Genomic DNA, 17,569 nt, shown 5'->3' on the forward strand with positions numbered 1-17,569 from the left:
GATGGCCTACGCAGTACCACGCTATGGCCTACGCAGTACCACGCTATGACCTACCCAGTCGGCACTTTGCAAGAAAAGCCATCCCAGCCCTCCACCAGCATGTCAAAGACCGCATTGTCCATGCACTGAGGCAAGCAGTGGAAAGGTGCACCTCACAACAGATGCATGGACCAGTAGGCATGGCCAGGGATGTTACGTGTCCATCACGGTGCACTGGGTTAATGTGGTGGATGCAGGGGACAGCCATAGTGGGACAGTTCTGCCTAGCCCACGGTCTAGGAAACAGTTGGCTGTAGGTGTTCGCCACCCCTCCTCCTCCTCCAGAAGCGAAAGCTCGTCCACAGACTGCAGTAGCACGACCACTCCATCCGCAGCTGCCAGTGTTGCACACGAGGTGTCCCATTATTGAACAGCTAGTGGTAAGGGTCAGCAGGCTGTGTTACAAATGAAGTGTTTGGGCGACAACAGACACACCGCGGAAGTACTGGCCGAGTACTTGCAGCAATAAACGCAGTCATGGCTGGGCAGTGTACATCTTGAGGCAGGCAAGGTAGTCAGTGATAACGGAAGGAATTTTATGGCTGCCATAGCCCTTTCAGAACTGAAACACATACCTTGCCTGGCTCATACCTTGAACCTGGTGGTGCAGTGCTTCCTCAAAAATTATCCGGAGTTACCAGCCCTGCTCCTGAAGGTGCGAAGACTTTGCTTGCACATCCGCCGGTCGCCTGTACACTCCAGCCGTATGCAGAACCATCTGCGATCGTTGAAGCTTCCCCAGCACCGCCTATTAATCGACGTTGCAACAAGGTGGAATTCCACACTGCATATGGTTCAGAGGCTGTGCGAACAGAGGAGTGCTGTAATTAATTTGTGGGAGGATACACATACATGGGCAGGCACTTGGATGGCAGACATGGAGTTGTCTGGTGTGCAGTTGTCAAAGCTACAACACCTCTGTCAAGTCCTTCAGTGTTTTGAGGAATGCACACGGCTGGTAAGTGCAGACGACTCCATCATAAGCATGAGCATCCCACTAATGCATCTGCTGATGCAAAGTTTGACGCACATTAAGGAGCAGGCATCTGCAGCGGAGGAGGAGGGAAGCCTTGATGACAGCCATTGTCTGCTCAGGGAACTCTCCTGGACGAGGTGGCAGACGAAGAGGAGGAGGATGATGGGGATGAATATTTATGGGAGGATGCTTCTCTGGGGGCAATAGAAACTGGTGGCGTTGCAAGGTCAGGTACAGGGTTTTTGCGGGACACAAGTGATGTTGATTTGCAAGAAAGTGCTCCTCAACCCAGCACAAGCAGTGAATTGACACCTGGAACATTGGCCCACATGGTTGAGTATGCCTTGCGTATCCTAAAAAGGGACCCCCGCATTATCAAAATGATCACCGATGACGATTACTGGTTGGCCTGCCTCCTGGATCCACGATATAAAGGAAATTTACAAAATATGCCACATGAGAACCTTGAGCAAATATTGTCTACCAAACAAGCAACTCTTGTAGACCGTTTGGTTCAGGCATTCCCAGCACACAGCGGCGGTGATGATTCTCACGAGCCGTAGGGGGCAACATAGCAGAGGTGTTAGAGGTGCACAAATCCGAAGTGGCGTTGGACAGAGGGGTTTTATGACCAGGTTGTGGAGTGATTTTGCAATGACCGCTGACACGACAGGTACTGCTGCATCGATTCAAAGTGACAGGAGACAGCATTTGTCCAGTATGGTTACAAACTACTTTTCCGCCCTTATCGATGTTCTCCCTCACAGGTCATTCCTCTTTGATTCCTGGGCATCTAAAACAGACACCTGGCCTGAATTGGCAGAATATGCATTACAGGAGCTCGCTTGCCCTGTTGCTAGTGTGCTATCAGAAAGAGTCTTCAGTGCTGCTGGTTCAATACTGACCGAAAAAAGGACACGTCTGGCTACCCGAAATGTTGATGATCTAACCTTCATTAAAATGAACCAATCATGGATTTCAAATTACTTTGCCCCACCTTCCCCTGCTGACATGTAGCTTGCCTGAAAAATGTCTTGCTTTTGGACGCCTCTTACTGACTTCTCAAATTCCTCCATTTGCAGCTACTGAATGTCCACCATAGGCCATTTTTATACCTCCCTAAATGGGCTGACTCACCCCACAGGGCCATGGTCACCACCTGGCGCAAGCACCCGTGCAAGTGCCATTTGCCTGGACAGGTGGGTGGGCGCACTCTTGGGCGACGGCACTGGCACAGGGTCCCTCATAGTACAATGAAGTGTCTCTGGCGGTGGTGGTGCACACCCAACGTCAGACACACCGTCGTAATATGAGGGGCCCTGTGCCAGTACCGCCACCCACGAGAGAGCGTTCCCCCCCCCAGCTTGAACAGTACTCTACCACTTGCAATACTTACCTGTCCCTGCTCCACGACTGTGTAGTCTGGGCTGATAAATCCTTCAATGGCATTGCCAATACAAATATAAATTTGTTGAAATGATAGATGATAGTTAAAATATACAAGGGCCCTGGCCTCCATTTAGACCAGTTAATACTTTGCGCCTACTACCACTGTCTGCTACTCAGCAGAGGAGCCCACCCCTGTACCTAGCTATGCCACCTGCTTATTTATGAACAATTTTTTGGCAGACATTTAGCCTACTTTATTATTTGGGCCTACTAACTGTCTGCCACTCATTACAGTTGTCCTCCACCGAACAAACCAATGCCGCCTGTTTAGTCCTGTTACCAATTTTGAATTGCATTTAGCCTACTTTATTATTTGGACCTATATCTGTGTTTCCTCCTCATCTTGCCCATTGCCCAGCCACTGCTGGATGAGTCTGCTGGTACATTGACCCAGACCACTACATTCCCCTTGCACTCTACACAGCCAGAATCTGACCCTGCTGAAAGTCAGGTTCCCCTTCCCGCATACTATACCACCTTACACGGGGACAAAGAGGAAGGCGCAGATGAAAGTGCAGGTTCCTTAATCAGGTGGGGGGGCATACTTGTTGGCGACGTCACAGGCACAGGGTCCCTCATAGTACACAAAAGTGTCTCTGCCAGTGGGAGGCGCCACCCGCCATCAAACACACCGCCGTACTATGAGGGGCCCTGTGCTAGTGCCAATGCCAACGAGTGGGCCCCCCCTGCTTGATCAGGATCACAGCACTTGCAAAGTTGAAATACTTACCTCTCCCTGTTCCACCGCCGTGACGTATTCCGCTTTTCCTGGGCCTACGAAAAACTTGAGCCAGCCCTACCCCCCACAACTTTAGCCAAATGACCCCCTGTTTTCAATGCGTAACTATTATTATAAGGTAAATTAAGATTGACAAGCTTCAGTAACAAGAATTGATGTTTTTGGCATTAAAATGGGCACTGTAGGTGTTTTCCTGTCCTCCACTCTCTGCCAACTTTGATTCCCCATTGACTTGCATTGGGTTTCGTGTTTCAGTCAGATCCCCGACTTTTCACAATAATCGGCCGATTTCACCCGACCCGACTTTTGACAAAGTCGGGTTTCACGAAACCCACCCGACCCCAGAAAAAAGTAAAAGTCGCTCAACTCTAATAGAGTCATGCCTCTGCCTCCCTGATCAGGAAGATGTCAGCCGGGTCGTGGAGTGAAGGTGGCGCATCTCAGGACAGGATTGGAACTAAGACTGATAGGACACAAAACCAAGGGAACATCATTAAAAAGAGACTTTGCCTTAATCTGTATGCTTCAGACATGTGTAAAGGAATTGCACAGTAAAGTTGAACCTGATAACCGGGACCCAAGGTCTTCTGTCTTGTGTGTAGCGGGAAGCCGTGACATGGACGGGGAGGTAATGAGGGCTATAGAAGTAAAAGGGAGTAAGGAATGTACTCCTCCACACCACACACTCCATCCAGACATCCGTTTAGAAGAGGGGTTATGGGGCAACCAGAACTAGACTCCGGCCCACAGCAAACAGAGACATGTGCCCGGCCCTGCTTCACTGGGATAAGGCTACGTTCACATTTGCGTTGTGCGCCGCAGCGTCGTCGCCGCAACGCACAACGCAAACAAAAACGCAGTTGCGTTTTGAACAAAAAACGCAGTGTTTTGCGCCGCATGCGTTTTTTTTGCATTGAGTCATTCTTCATCCCCCCCAAAGTCTAGACAATGTTTTGCATTTTTTATTGGAAAACGCATGCGTCGTACAACGTTGCGTTTGCCGCGCCCTGACAGGTGCGCCCTAACGCCGCATGCGGCGTACAACGCACCAAAACGCATGACAACGCATGTACATGCGGCCCCAATGTTAAAGATAGGGCCGCACGACGCATGCGTTTTGTTGCGGCGACGACGCTGCGGCGCACACCGCAAATGTGAACGTAGCCTAAGAGATGAGCAGGTCAGGAGTACCTGGTGACTGGACGGGAGGCCACGAATCTTTTACCTTCCGGTGTCCCTCGGGCGACTTTTGATGACCCAGGGCAGCGCGACGTCATCTGTGCGTCCTGCTCATCTCTACTTGGGAGCTGTGGATTCATTTTTTCTTCCTTCATTCACAGTCGGAGTCGGCAGAACTTTCTCATCTTTATGTAGCGTCACTATACGACATCTGGCTTGTTTGTGTCTTTATCGCCATGTTCACACGGTGCAGAAATACTGCGTGTTTTGTTTTCTGCAGGAGTCCACAGCAAACTACCATACACAATAAAAATCTCCCCCGTATTTGATGCGTTTCTGGTGCAGATGTGAAGCTTCGTATTAACGTTTTTTATATTACAGAAAATGTTTGATTTTGCACTTTAAAAAGTATCTGCAGCTTTTTACAAGAGAGAAAATAAAAGCACCAAAACCGCACAGTTGAGCCGCGTGTTTAGACCACAGGAGGGCGCAGTTTTCATGAAGTCTCACCCACTTTGCTTGGACAGTTAACCTCTTTCCGACATCAGGCGTATTAGTACTCCGATGTCGGACTCCCTCCCTCATTTTTATGTGGGCTTCAGCTGTGAGCCCACATCTTTCGGGGAACATGCCAGCTATTTTGAACAGCTGATGTGTGCCCGCAAAAGCTGCTATCAAACGCTGACAGCAGCATTAAACAAGTGCTCCCGGCAATCGCACCAGAAATACGCACACCGGTGACCCCGTCACATGATCGCGGGTCACCGGTGTGTTGTCATGACAACGAGAGGTCTCCTGGAGATCTCTATGGTTGTCAGTGCCAGATTGCTATGAGCGCCACCTAGTGATCAGCGCTCATAGCAATTCTACTACATAGCAGTGATCTGATCATCGCCTGTATGTAGCTGAGCTAATCAAGTTGTGCCAGCTTCTAGACTCCTATAGAGACTATTGAAGCATGGCAAAAGTAAAAAACAACAAAAAACCCTGTAAAAATATAAAAAAAATGAAAAATATATAAAAATTCAAATCACCCCCATTCAAAATAAAACAATAAAAATAAAATCAAACCTACATATATTTGGTATCACCACATTCAGAATCGCCCAATCTATCAATAAAAAAAAGGATTAACCTGATCGCTAAACGGCGTAGCGAAAAAGTCAAAACGCCAGAATTACGGTTTTTTGGTCACAGCAACATTGAATTAAAATGCAATAACAGTCGATCAAAAGAACGTATCTGTCCCAAAATGGTATCATTAAAAACATCAGCTCGGCACGCAAAAAATAAGACCACCCAACCCCAAATAATGAAAAATGGAGACGCTACGGGTATCGGAAAATTGAACTTTTTTTTTTTTTTTAAAGCAAAGTTTGGAATTTTTTTTCACCACTTAGGTAAAAGAGAACCTAGTCATGTTAGGTGTCTATGAACTCGTAATGACCTGGAGAATCATAATGGCAGGTCAGTTTTAGCATTAATTGAACCTAGCAAAAAAGCCAAACAAAAAACAAGTTTGAGACTGCACTTTTTTTGCAATTTCACCGCAATTGAATTTTTTTTCCCGTTTTCTAGTACAGGACATGCTAAAACCAATGATGTCGTTCAAAAGTACAACTCGTCCCGCAAAAAAATAAGCCCTCACATGGCCATTTTGATGGAAAAATAAAAAAGTTATGGCTCTGGGAAGGAGGGGAGCGAAAAACAAAAGCGAAAAAGGCTATGTGCCCACGCTGCGGATTAGTGTGCAGATTTTTCCGCACTTCTCTTGTAAAATCTGCACTGCGTTTTATCTGCGGATTTACTGTGGAATTTATGCACATTTTGTGCGGATTCCTATTATGGAGCAGGTGTAAACCGCTGCGGAATCCGCACAAACAATTGAGATGCTGCGGAATAAACAACGCAGTGTTTCTGCGCGGTATTTTTCACACCATGGGCACAGCGGATTTCGTTTAACATATGTTAACATGGTACTGTACAACGCATGTAAAACTGCTGCGAATCCGCAGCGGCCAATCCGCTGAGGATCCGCAGCAAAATCCGCAACGTGTGCACATAGCCAAAAGCTTCGGTCAGGAAGGGGTTAAACAGCAAAAATTCAGTGCAAAAATAGCAGCAGAAAAAATGCAGCATTTACGTTACATGTGAACACGGTCTTAATGTCTAAGCAAAGTGGATGTGAATCCATGAAATCTCTGCCCTCAGTGCATCTAATGACGCTGCTGAAGTCTGAAGTTTTGATATTTTTTAAATCTATAAGCTTCTATACGGAGACTGAAAAAATATGCACAGAACACCGTTGCATTTTATAGGACAGAATCAAAGCTTTTCTGTATTAAAAAAAGCATTAAAAAATGCGGATTCACATCTACAACAACAGAAAAAAAAACGCTTCAAATGCGCAATAATCTGAGAAAATTGTTACTGCATTGTGTGGTGTGGACTCCTGTAAAAAACTTGCAAAAAAAAAAAAAGCAGTTGGAAAAATGCAACATTTACGCTGCGTGTGAACACGCCCTCAATGTCACATTTTAATTACATTTTTTGGGGGGTTAATAGAGAATAAAACACCTTTTTTTTAACGCCATATACCAATTCCTGAAGATAATCTGATCACTGTTTTGTACGGGTCGTTTCGATTACATGGACACCAAATATTTCCATGTTGTGTGCTGATTTATGATATTTTAAAAAAGAAAATTAAAACTCACATTATTGTAATTGATTTTCATTATTTTCAAGTCATTTTATATAAAGAAAAATCTTTCAGATTTCACTCTAGAATCCAGAGACATAGAAATACACTGCTATGTACATATGTCTTGCTGTGTCTTAGTACAATCTGCCTGTGGAGACAGAGCCTGCAATACAGATCAAGTATACACAATTCTCCCAGTGACATCACCGGAGCTTGTGACTCAGCTTCTTTAGCTCCAGCCTGTAATGTTGAGGATTGTAGGTTTGAGACCTGGGGAGACTCACAAAAAGTAGAAAATTATATATTTTTGTAAATCGATATTTTTATTATTTTCAGTAGTTTTATAGGAACAAAAAAAATCTGATATTTCTTCACATCAAGTATACAAGTACAAATAAATACACTGCTGTATACAATGTACATAGAGCTGCTTCCTGAGAACATGGAGACGAGAGTTCAAGTCCTGGTGAGATCTGATCACAGGAGAAGACGTGTGAATAAAATTAAATGTATTCACTGAGCAGAGAGATGTGGACATGCCCCCTGAGGAAGAGATATGGAGCGATGAAGAAATCGGACAGAGTTGAGTTTTGGAAGAAGGACAAAGCCCTGACGTGGGGGTACTGAGCTCTGAAATTGGGACAGTCCTCGGAAAAAGTTGAAGAGTTCACATCCAATTAACTCCTTTCATCTCACTGATATCACCACTAGCGTGCAAAAGTTCTCATGCTCGCAGTGTTGTCAGAAAAGTCATCAGCGTTCATAGCCAGCGTACTCCTTTCACCTCAATGACATCATCGATAGCGATGTGAGAACTTTCCCAAGGCGCTCGCTTACGTCATTGAGGTGACCAGAGTTAATTGGATATGAACTCCTCTCACCTTTTTCCCAGCACCGCGAGTCACTGAACTGCGCAAGCACGCACAGCTCAGTGTCTCTGATTCCTGACATGCTGAATGCTCACATTATGCCAGTGTTCAGCATGCCAAGTAAATGTAGCAGAGCTAGATTCGTCTATAGACAAAATGGATTATTATCTAGCCATCGGAGATGTGAGGAATACAGTTGTTTATATTTTTTTAACTCTTTTACAGGGGACGTAGGCATCGGAGGATTATCTTCATGTCAGGAACAGGTGTTGCTTTTTTTATTACTTTTAACAGGGGACATTGGCTTCAGTGGATTGGGCGTAAAGGCGAGTATAAGTGGTTTTTTTTTGTTAATTCAATAAAGGAGTCTGTTATTATTTCAAATATAAGACTTTATTCAGGGTGTTTTTTTATTTACTGTATAACTATGGGGTTAGTAATGGGGCGTCTTATAGATGCCGCTCCATTATTAAACCCTGGGCTTGATATCAGCTGCCAATATAAAGTGGACATCACCCCCCAAACTATCACCCCACTTGCCAGCACCAAAGGGGAAGTGGGAAGAGTGAGGCTAAGTGCCAGATTTGACACATCTTATGGATGCGCCATTTCTTGGGCAGATGAGAGCTGATGTTTTTAGTCTGGGAGGGGGCCAATATCCATGCCCCCTTCCTAGCTGATTAATATCAGCCTGCAGCTGTCTGTTTAGCCTTTGCTGGTTATTAATTATAGTGGGACCCCAAGTAATTTATTTTGGCATCCCACATTTTAATAACCAATAAAGGCTAAGTATACAGCTGTGAGCTGATAATAATAGCCTGGGAAACTATTGAAGAATATTTACTTGTAATAATGTGTAAATGGCAGAGAATTGCTTTCTGCAAAAGCTCATGTTAAAATCGCATTGCAATCAGATAGCAATCGCATGTAAATCGCCTGTCGATCGGATGCTAGGTGATAAAAATCGGATTGTATTCGCATGACACTCGTCCCTCTTTTCAGGTACAATATTGGACCTTTTTTTTACGGTAATGATTTAAGCCCTTAGAGATTTTGTGGCACTGTGCGTCTTTTGGTGCCATCTTTCTCTATACGCTTTAATGTGCAGGCTGGAAGACTGCATTTAAAAAAAAAACACAGTTGTGTTTTCAAGAGCAGAATCTCAGCGTTTGCATAAAAAAATGTACTAAAAAAACTGCATCAAAAGTGCATAAAAAAGGAGAAAATATGCAAAACGCTGCAATCAGATTGTTATTGCGTACATATAGGTATGGACACCGGCCGAAAGAATGCAGTGGAAAACAGCAGCGTTTCTACATGTGAGAACACGGCCCAAGAGTAGTTTTTGATGCTTTTTTTTCTGCGTGCAAAATTCACGCTGTGGCTAGAAACCTGCAGTATAGATTACATGCGTTTTTGGTGCCAAGCCATTTTGATTTCAATGAGGAAAAATTGCAGAAAAATTCAGATAAAAAAAATGCAAGAAACAAGATGCGCCACTTTCTGTTACTATATACCACTACGTTTTTTACATGCTGTGTTTATACTTTGTGCTTTGTTTTGCTGTAATCACAATTTTGTTTTGTCACAATTTTCAGACATTGCATAGAGAAAAAAAAAGCGCAACCTTATGTGTTCGCAGCCTACTTATTTCTATTGCCACGTGATCATAACATGTAAGAACAGGGATACATATGATGAACATTGCATCTAATCATTTCCTACGGTGTTACATTATGGAGCAACCGCGGCAAAGAGGAGCAGATGTTTCCAAATGGGTTTGGTTTCATGTGGCTGGTCACAATTCACACATGACTCACTTGCCATAAACTTTGATGCAGGCAGCATGGAACCACAACTTGTTAGCAAATTGGTTGGATACTAAAGTAAAACCACATCCCTGTGATAGTCACCCACCAGCAGATCACAGACGAGCTGCACAGATGTCTTTTTTTTTCACATGGCGCCATGTAATCCTAGCCTTAAAAAAAGCAAAAAAATAAATAAAAATAACCCCGGAAATTTAAGACATGCGGCATACAAACCGCATTCATGTGCAACTTATGCTGAAGGCCATGGCAAGTGAGATGCGAGCAGCTACAGAAAGGTTATGTGCACACTTTGCGGTTTTTGCTGCGGATCCGCAGCGTTTTTGGACGCTGCGGATTCGCAGCAGTTTTCCATCTGGTGTACAGTACAATGGACCTATGGAAAACAAAAAACGCTGTGCACATGCTGAGGAAAAAACGCGCGGAAACGCAGCGGTTTTCATTCCGCAGCATGTCAATTCTTTGTGCGGAATCCGCAGCGGTTTGACACCTGCTCCATGTTAAAAACCCGCAGGTGTCTAAAACCGCAGTGGAAACCGCACAAAAAAACGCGATAAATCCGCAGTACTTTTTGCACTGCGGATTTCATCAAATCCGCTGTGGAAAAATCCGCAGCAGAATCCGCAAAGTGTGCACATAGCCAAAATCTACCAAAACACTTATGACTTGGTGTCGCAGTCGTGGTAGGAGATAGGTCACAATCCAACACCAGAGAAAATCATTGGATGCGATGTTCAGAGCCACACATGGACAATATAGCCCTAGTCCAAACCCAAGAAGATGTGAACAAATCCCAGTGTGGCTCCACCTCGTCACTGTGTCCTCTCCAGGTGTGGAGAAGAAGGTGGTCAGCTGAGGGTAATGTGGAATAATGGTGGTGTGATGAGGAGGGTATAAAGCTCTGCTCCCTTCACCTCCTCATTGTGTGTCTTGTGCTGCAGTCAGGATGGAGCTGTGGGTCAGGTGGAGTTGTCTACTAGTGGTTCTTCTATGTGGACCAGGCTTTGGTAGCTCCTTGGTCAGACACCAGCGTCAGTCAGATGGTTGGTGGAGGAACTATCAGCCTGGTAGGGGAACTTCCAGAGGACTGGGACAACCTATATCTGGAATGGGGGCTCCCAGATGGGACAGCAGGTATAATGGCAGAGACCAACATCTCCGAGACCTCACTCAAGCTCCATCCTCTGTCAGTGTGCAGTGTGGTGAGGACAGGATGGTGGTGATGGTGAACAGAGACTTCTATGGGAATGGTAAGCTGGTGAAGCCCTCAGACCTGACCCTGGGTTCCTGCAGGCCGGGACAGCAGACTACAGATACTACAGTGGTGTTTGATAATGGTCTTCAAGAATGTGGTAACCTCTTACAGGTGAGTGCTCAGTATGACAAGTCTACCAGTGACTTTGGCTTTACACTATCTTACTAGACAGGAACACCAAATTGTTTTTTCTATGACTGGCTTTCCTTCTGCTAAGACTCTTATAGTAGCTAACATCTTAGAAGATTGGCTTTTTTGCTTGGTTCTTTGATCACATGTTTAAACTGGTGCATCACAATGATAAACATGGCTTTATATCTAGCAAATAAAACTTGCCAGGAAGTTGTAACCTTTTAACGTTATGTCCAATTGGTGGCTGTAATGGTGTAGAGCAGTTGGAGCTGAGGAGGCTAATATACAAGTTGGAAGGAGAATATTTAACTTGATGCATTATGATTAAGTCCTGCTCTTACTAGGCTTGTGTTATATGTATATGTCTCCTCCCACTGGACAAAAACAGATATTTAACTTCAGGATTTTTATAAGTGGTCTTTTTTTTTTTTTTTTTTTTTGTTTCCCCCCCCCTTCCAAAAAAAAAAAATTGTTCACCTCATTGCTGTGCCCTCTCCAGGTGTGGAGAAGGTGGTCAGTGCAAAACTGCATGTACAAGTATCTTCCTTTTCTAGAACTTAATCCAGGCTCTGACCATTGATGGTGGAAATCTGGGAACAGGTAATGGTACCTGAGAGAAATGGGAATTATGAGAACAGCAAGGCTGTTGCTCCTGTCTGTTAACATGACCCCGCCGCTAATGTTTGGAACCTAGATGGAGTTATCCTGTTTTCCTCCCAAGCCTCTTCCATAAAGTGCTGAGACTAGTGGTCCTTGGGGTCTTTAAAATAAGGCTACAGTTGTAGCTCCAGACCTACTAGAAAGCTTGAGGAGCTAGTGTGCATGAGGTAGCTAATCTTCTGTTACATCTGAAAAGCGTGAGCAAAATAACTAACCTATTGATGATCTTCCAGATGACTCCAGACTGGCTAGTCTACAATTCCAACCTACGCTACACCCCCACCTCTTCCAGGAATGTGCCCATCATCAGGTCCAACTCTGCTGTGGTTCCTATCCAGTGCTTCTACCCAAGGTAAGACTCTCTAGATAAATACAGGATACATCTGAGGAGCTCAGACTAGTCAGATGTTCATTGGAAAGGGTTCACAAAGAAACTTAGTATGGACAGTTTTAGGGGGATCTCAAAGCTATGTTACTGCTGCCATTACAGGCATCAATACTGTTGCCTTCCCAGAAATGCAGCTGATCCTAGTCAATGCCACAATAACTTATCCCTAACATTATTTGGTTTAACTCCCTATGTACATGGAGAAGTCAATGGTTTGTCTTGGATTTTCAATATGGTCTCACAGCAAAAGGAGTTAGACTAACAGTCACCTACACACTACTTTCAAGACTCAAACTAGTGTTGAATTTGGTTAGTAGAACCTAATTGTAGAATGTGATGGATCTGGGGTCATATCCCCACATTCTTGTGTCCAGGTCAATGTACGTGACTATAATATCAATGAAGGGATGGATCAGTTGTGACTTTTATAATTCCTTATTCTTACAACTCTCTCTTGTCTAGACATGGTAATGTGAGCAGCAATGCCATTAAGCCAACATGGACTCCATTCAGCACCACACTGACCTCAGAGGAGAGGCTGGCATTCTCCTTGCAGCTTATGACTGGTAAGCTTACAACTTTTAGGGTAATGGAGCCATGTCTTGTGATCAGTTTAATGAGGGGTGTTTTTCCCTCTTCAGCGGACTTCAGTTCCCCCAGTTCTGTACTGGTCTTTCAGCTTGGTGAGAAATTGTACATAGAAGCCTCTCTTGATATCCAGAACCATGTTCCGATGCTCCTGTTTGTTGACCGTTGTGTGGCCACCATTACTCCAGATATGGACTCTAGACCCAGTTATGACATAATCTCCAACAATGGGTGAGTTATAATAATCAATATTGTACAAGACTCCAAGAAGCCCAATATCTACAACTGACCTGTTCTACAGATGCATGATGGACAGTATGGAAGAAGATTCTTCCTCTGTCTTTGTTTCACCAAGACCTCAAGCCAACAAGCTCCGCTTCATGGTTGATGCCTTCAGATTCACTGACAGCGCTGCCTCTACGGTGAGGACACCTACTTAATTCATCCAGGTCATACATTCAACTTGCACCAAGGCTGCCAAAAAGTGCTGTTACGCCTAATTCTCATATTAAAGAACTCATTATTACTCAAAAAAATCGGTTGCTAAAATTGAATTGCCAACTTCTGGTATCTTGTTCTCCTAGATCTACATCACATGCACCCTGAGAGCCGCTGACATCAACCAGACGCCTGATCCCATGAATAAGGCCTGCTCCTACAACAAGGCATCTAGCAGGTAAGACCCATCATACATCTGGCTGGTGACCATAATTCAATGGTTGGTTATTCACGATGTCTTTGAATTCCATCACAAATCGAATTTTAAACTACTAACATTGACCTACAAAACGTTCCATAATCTATCTCCTCCAAAATCTTTCTCTTCAGCTGGACCTCTGTGGAAGGATCTAGTAGTATCTGTCAGTGCTGCACAACCAGTAACTGTGCTACTGCTGCCGGCCAGAGAACACAGTGGGGATCCTCTTCAGGAAGGCAGAGGGGATTTGGGAAGAGGGATGTTGGTGAGTCAGATTTCTTGCAGTTGTCTATAGTACCCTCAGTTCTGTGACTAATGATGTCTATCTACATGATAAAAAAGTCAGTGTTCTTGATGGAGACTACGCCTTCTGCCCAAGTGATCTTAGATGTGTAGTCTACCAGACCCATAATACATAGGCTAGACCTGTAGTCCACCAACCCTGATCCATAATGTGCAGGGTGCCTTAATGGGCACAAGCTATTGGGATTACTTTCAATATTTGATTACATGTTCCTGACAGGTTCTCATGTAGAGAAGCATGGCACGGCCTCCCTGGGTCCCATACTAGTGACCGGATCCATGTCCAACCAGGTTACCGGAGCAGGAATCCTCCAAGCTTCCCGGATGACTGCAGAACGTCGACCTCTACAGCTGTGGGTGCTGGTGGCCATCGGATCTGTCACTTCAGTAGTTGTTGCTGTTGCTCTTTCTGTGGCTGGAAAATGTCTTCTGAAAAGATTTTCCCACAAAGAATCGGTGTAGCAATAAACACAATTTGAGTAAGATTTGTCTTGTAGTGATTGTTAGGGGACTGGGCAAGAGTCTCTAGATGGCTCCATGCAGTCACGATAGCCTGACACAATTAGATGAATCATTAAATGGCAACTTATGTATTGGCTGGTTTTCCCCTGGAGACGTAGTGCAATAAGATACCAATTGCAACAAGCCCAATCTCAGGATTGCTCTATAGGAGACTTGGACCAGTGGCCACATACACCTTCCCCCCCCCCCCCCACCAAAAACAGAACATATGAAATATTTGCCTTCTATTAAGTATTTAAGTGTCTCACTTTGGTTTTATCAATTTCCAAATTATGACTGCTTTCATAGTACACTGAGTATCGAATTTCTTCTTTTTCAAGAATTTTTGATCAAAGCTTTTAAGATGCCTAGAAAACACTTGTAGTGTAAGAACCCTTGGGGAACATAAAATGGGCATGCACAGAGAATATCTCCAACAACGGTAAGGGCTTGGGACAGGACCAAATGGCATGCACTTTAAGTATTTCCACATCTACATCAACAATCTGAATCTGGTCCGGGGGGGGGGGGGGGGGGGGGTGTTAGTAACCTTTTTAGGAATCCATTTTGTATAAGCATCTCCTGAGTTCACCACCAAGTCCTCCCCTTCACAATTTTGTCCCACTCAACTAGGGTATTTGCTAAAGGTTTTAAGGGAAGATGTAGATAACACAGCTACCTGGCTAATCCTCTTGGGGTTTGTAAACCCCCCCCCCCCCCCCTCAACTCTTACAATTTATTTGCACGATTTGATGGAAGACAAACTGTGCTGTAAAAGAGAGCATTAGTTGATGGAGAATTGGGGAGTCAATGTCAAAGGCTGGGACAGTGGACGAGACAAGTGATTTTAACCCCCCCCCCAAAAAAAAAAAAAAAAAAAAACCGGCAGACCTGCTCTTGCCCAGAATATGCGCTTGCCCAGAATAGAGCTGTAAGGGCGCAATAAGTGACAACAAAGCACTTAGAGAATTAAAGGAAGTAGGTAGAGATGAGGCATTAAATTCTGTAAACAAATCAAGGCAGCAAAGATTGAGACAGAGAGACTCATTGCCAGAGAGAGTAAAAATAATCCCAAAATATTCTTTAACTACATAAATAGTAAGAAACTAAAAAATGATAGTGGTGGCCCCCTTAAAAATAGTATGGGGGAAATGGTGGATGAGGGAAAAAGCCAATATACTGAATTTTTTATCAGTAGTTACACAAGAAAATCCCATGACAGACAACATGATCAGCGATCCAACAAAAATTCCCCATTAAGTGTCACCTGCTTAACCCAGCAGGAAGTACGGCGGCGTCTAAAAATCACTAAAATTGACAAATCTCCGGGCCCGGATGGGATACACCCCCGAGTACTGCAGGAATTAAGTACAGTCATTGATAGGCCATTATTTTTAATCTTTAAAGAGTCCATAATAACAGGGTCTGTACCACAGGACTGGCGTATAGCAAATGTGGTGCCAATAATCAAAAAGGGGATAAAAACTGAACTCGGAATTTATAGGCCAGTAAGCTTCACCTCACTCTACTAATCTGATCAGCTTCTATGAAGCGGTAAGTTCCAGACTGGACCAAGGGAACGCAGTGGATGTAGTGTATATGGACTTTTCAAAAGCTTTTGATACGGTGCCACACAAAAGGTTGATACATAAAATGAGAATAATGGGGATAGGGGAAAATATGTGTAAGTGGGTTGAGAGCTGGCTCAGGGATAGGAAACAAAGGGGGGTTATTAATGGAGCACACTCGGACTGGGTCGCGGTTAGCAGTGGGGTACCACAGGGGTCAGTATTGGGCCTTCTTCTTTTTAACATATTTATTAATGACCTTGTAGGGGACATTCAGAGTAACATTTCAATATTTGCAGATGATACTAAACTCTGCAGGGTAATCAATACAGAGGAGGACAATTGTATATTACAGGATGATTTATGTAAACTAGAAGCTTGGGCTGATAAATGGCAAATGAGCTTTAATGGGGATAAATGTAAGGTCATGCACTTGGGTAGAAGTAATAAGATGTATAACTATGTGCTTAATTCTAAAACTCTGGGCAAAACCGTCAATGAAAAAGACCTGGGTGGATGACAAACTCATATTCAGTGGCCAGTGTCAGGCAGCTGCTACAAAGGCAAATAAAATAATGGGATGCATTAAAAGAAGCATAGATGCTCATGAGGAGAACATAATTTTACCTCTATACAAGTCACTAGTGCGACCACACTTAGAATACTGTGCACAGTTCTGGTCTCCGGTGTATAAGAAAGACATAGCTGAACTGGAGCGGGTGCAGAGAAGAGCGACCAAGGTTATTAGAGGACTGGGGGGTCTGCAATACCAAGATAGGTTATTACACTTGGGGCTATTTAGTTTGGAAAAACGAAGACTAAGGGGTGATCTTATGTTAATGTATAAATATATGAGGGGACAGTACAAAGACCTTTCTGATGATCTTTTTAATCATAGACCTGAGACAGGGACAAGGGGGCATCCTCTACGTCTGGAGGAAAGAAGGTTTAAGCATAATAACAGACGCGGATTCTTTACTGTAAGAGCAGTGAGACTATGGAACTCTCTGCCGTATGATGTTGTAATGAGTGATTCATTAATTAAATTTAAGAGGGGACTGGATACCTTTCTGGAAAAGTCTAATGTTACAGGGTATATACACTAGATTCCTTGATAGGGTGTTGATCCAGGGAACTAGTCTGATTGCCGTATGTGGAGTCGGGAAGGAATTTTTTTCCCCAATGAGGAGCTTACTCTTTGCCACATGGTTTTTTTTTTTTGCCTTCCTCTGGATCAACATGTTAGGACATGTTAGGTTAGGCTATGGGTTGAACTAGATGGATTTAAAGTCTTCCTTCAACCTTAATAACTATGTAACACATGCCTGAATCACCACATTAAGTGGTCAAAGTAAGGCCAGCTCTACAGTTACTCCTGACATGAAGGAACTGCAGCCTCCCAGAGGGTAACACATGCAATACATCTTCGTACACTAACAATAACCATGGTTTCCAGTGAGGTGCAACATAATCCTCTCCACCCCTACTGCTGAGCAGTGTGTAAAGCCATGATGGTGGGCAAAACTTTCCAAAGTTCAAAAGAGAAGCAGTACAGTATTTGTTCACCAGTTTAAGGCTGCATGTGAATGTGGCCTCAAGTATGTAGGAAAGATGAGAGTTCAGGAGAAGAGTAGGGGGAACACCTTCGGGATATCAGATAAAGGATAACCCATTGGCTAAACATGTCAATCAA

The 17,569-nt window shown here is 44.1% G+C and overlaps 1 protein-coding gene across 1 annotated transcript; it reads left to right on the top strand.

Annotated features, from left to right (window-relative positions):
- Positions 1-10,690: 10,690 nt before the first annotated feature.
- LOC143774230 (zona pellucida sperm-binding protein 3-like) lies at positions 10,691-14,743 on the top strand. Its single transcript, XM_077261610.1, has 8 exons — positions 10,691-11,150; positions 12,065-12,183; positions 12,682-12,785; positions 12,861-13,038; positions 13,109-13,229; positions 13,392-13,483; positions 13,636-13,769; positions 14,028-14,743. The coding sequence occupies exons 1-8, from the start codon at positions 10,731-10,733 to the stop codon at positions 14,267-14,269; spliced, it is 1,410 nt and encodes a 469-aa protein (XP_077117725.1). The 5' UTR covers positions 10,691-10,730; the 3' UTR covers positions 14,270-14,743.
- Positions 14,744-17,569: the final 2,826 nt, after the last annotated feature.

The sequence above is a fragment of the Ranitomeya variabilis genome, chromosome 5 (assembly GCF_051348905.1).
Source record: "Ranitomeya variabilis isolate aRanVar5 chromosome 5, aRanVar5.hap1, whole genome shotgun sequence".
NCBI lineage: Eukaryota > Metazoa > Chordata > Amphibia > Anura > Dendrobatidae > Ranitomeya > Ranitomeya variabilis.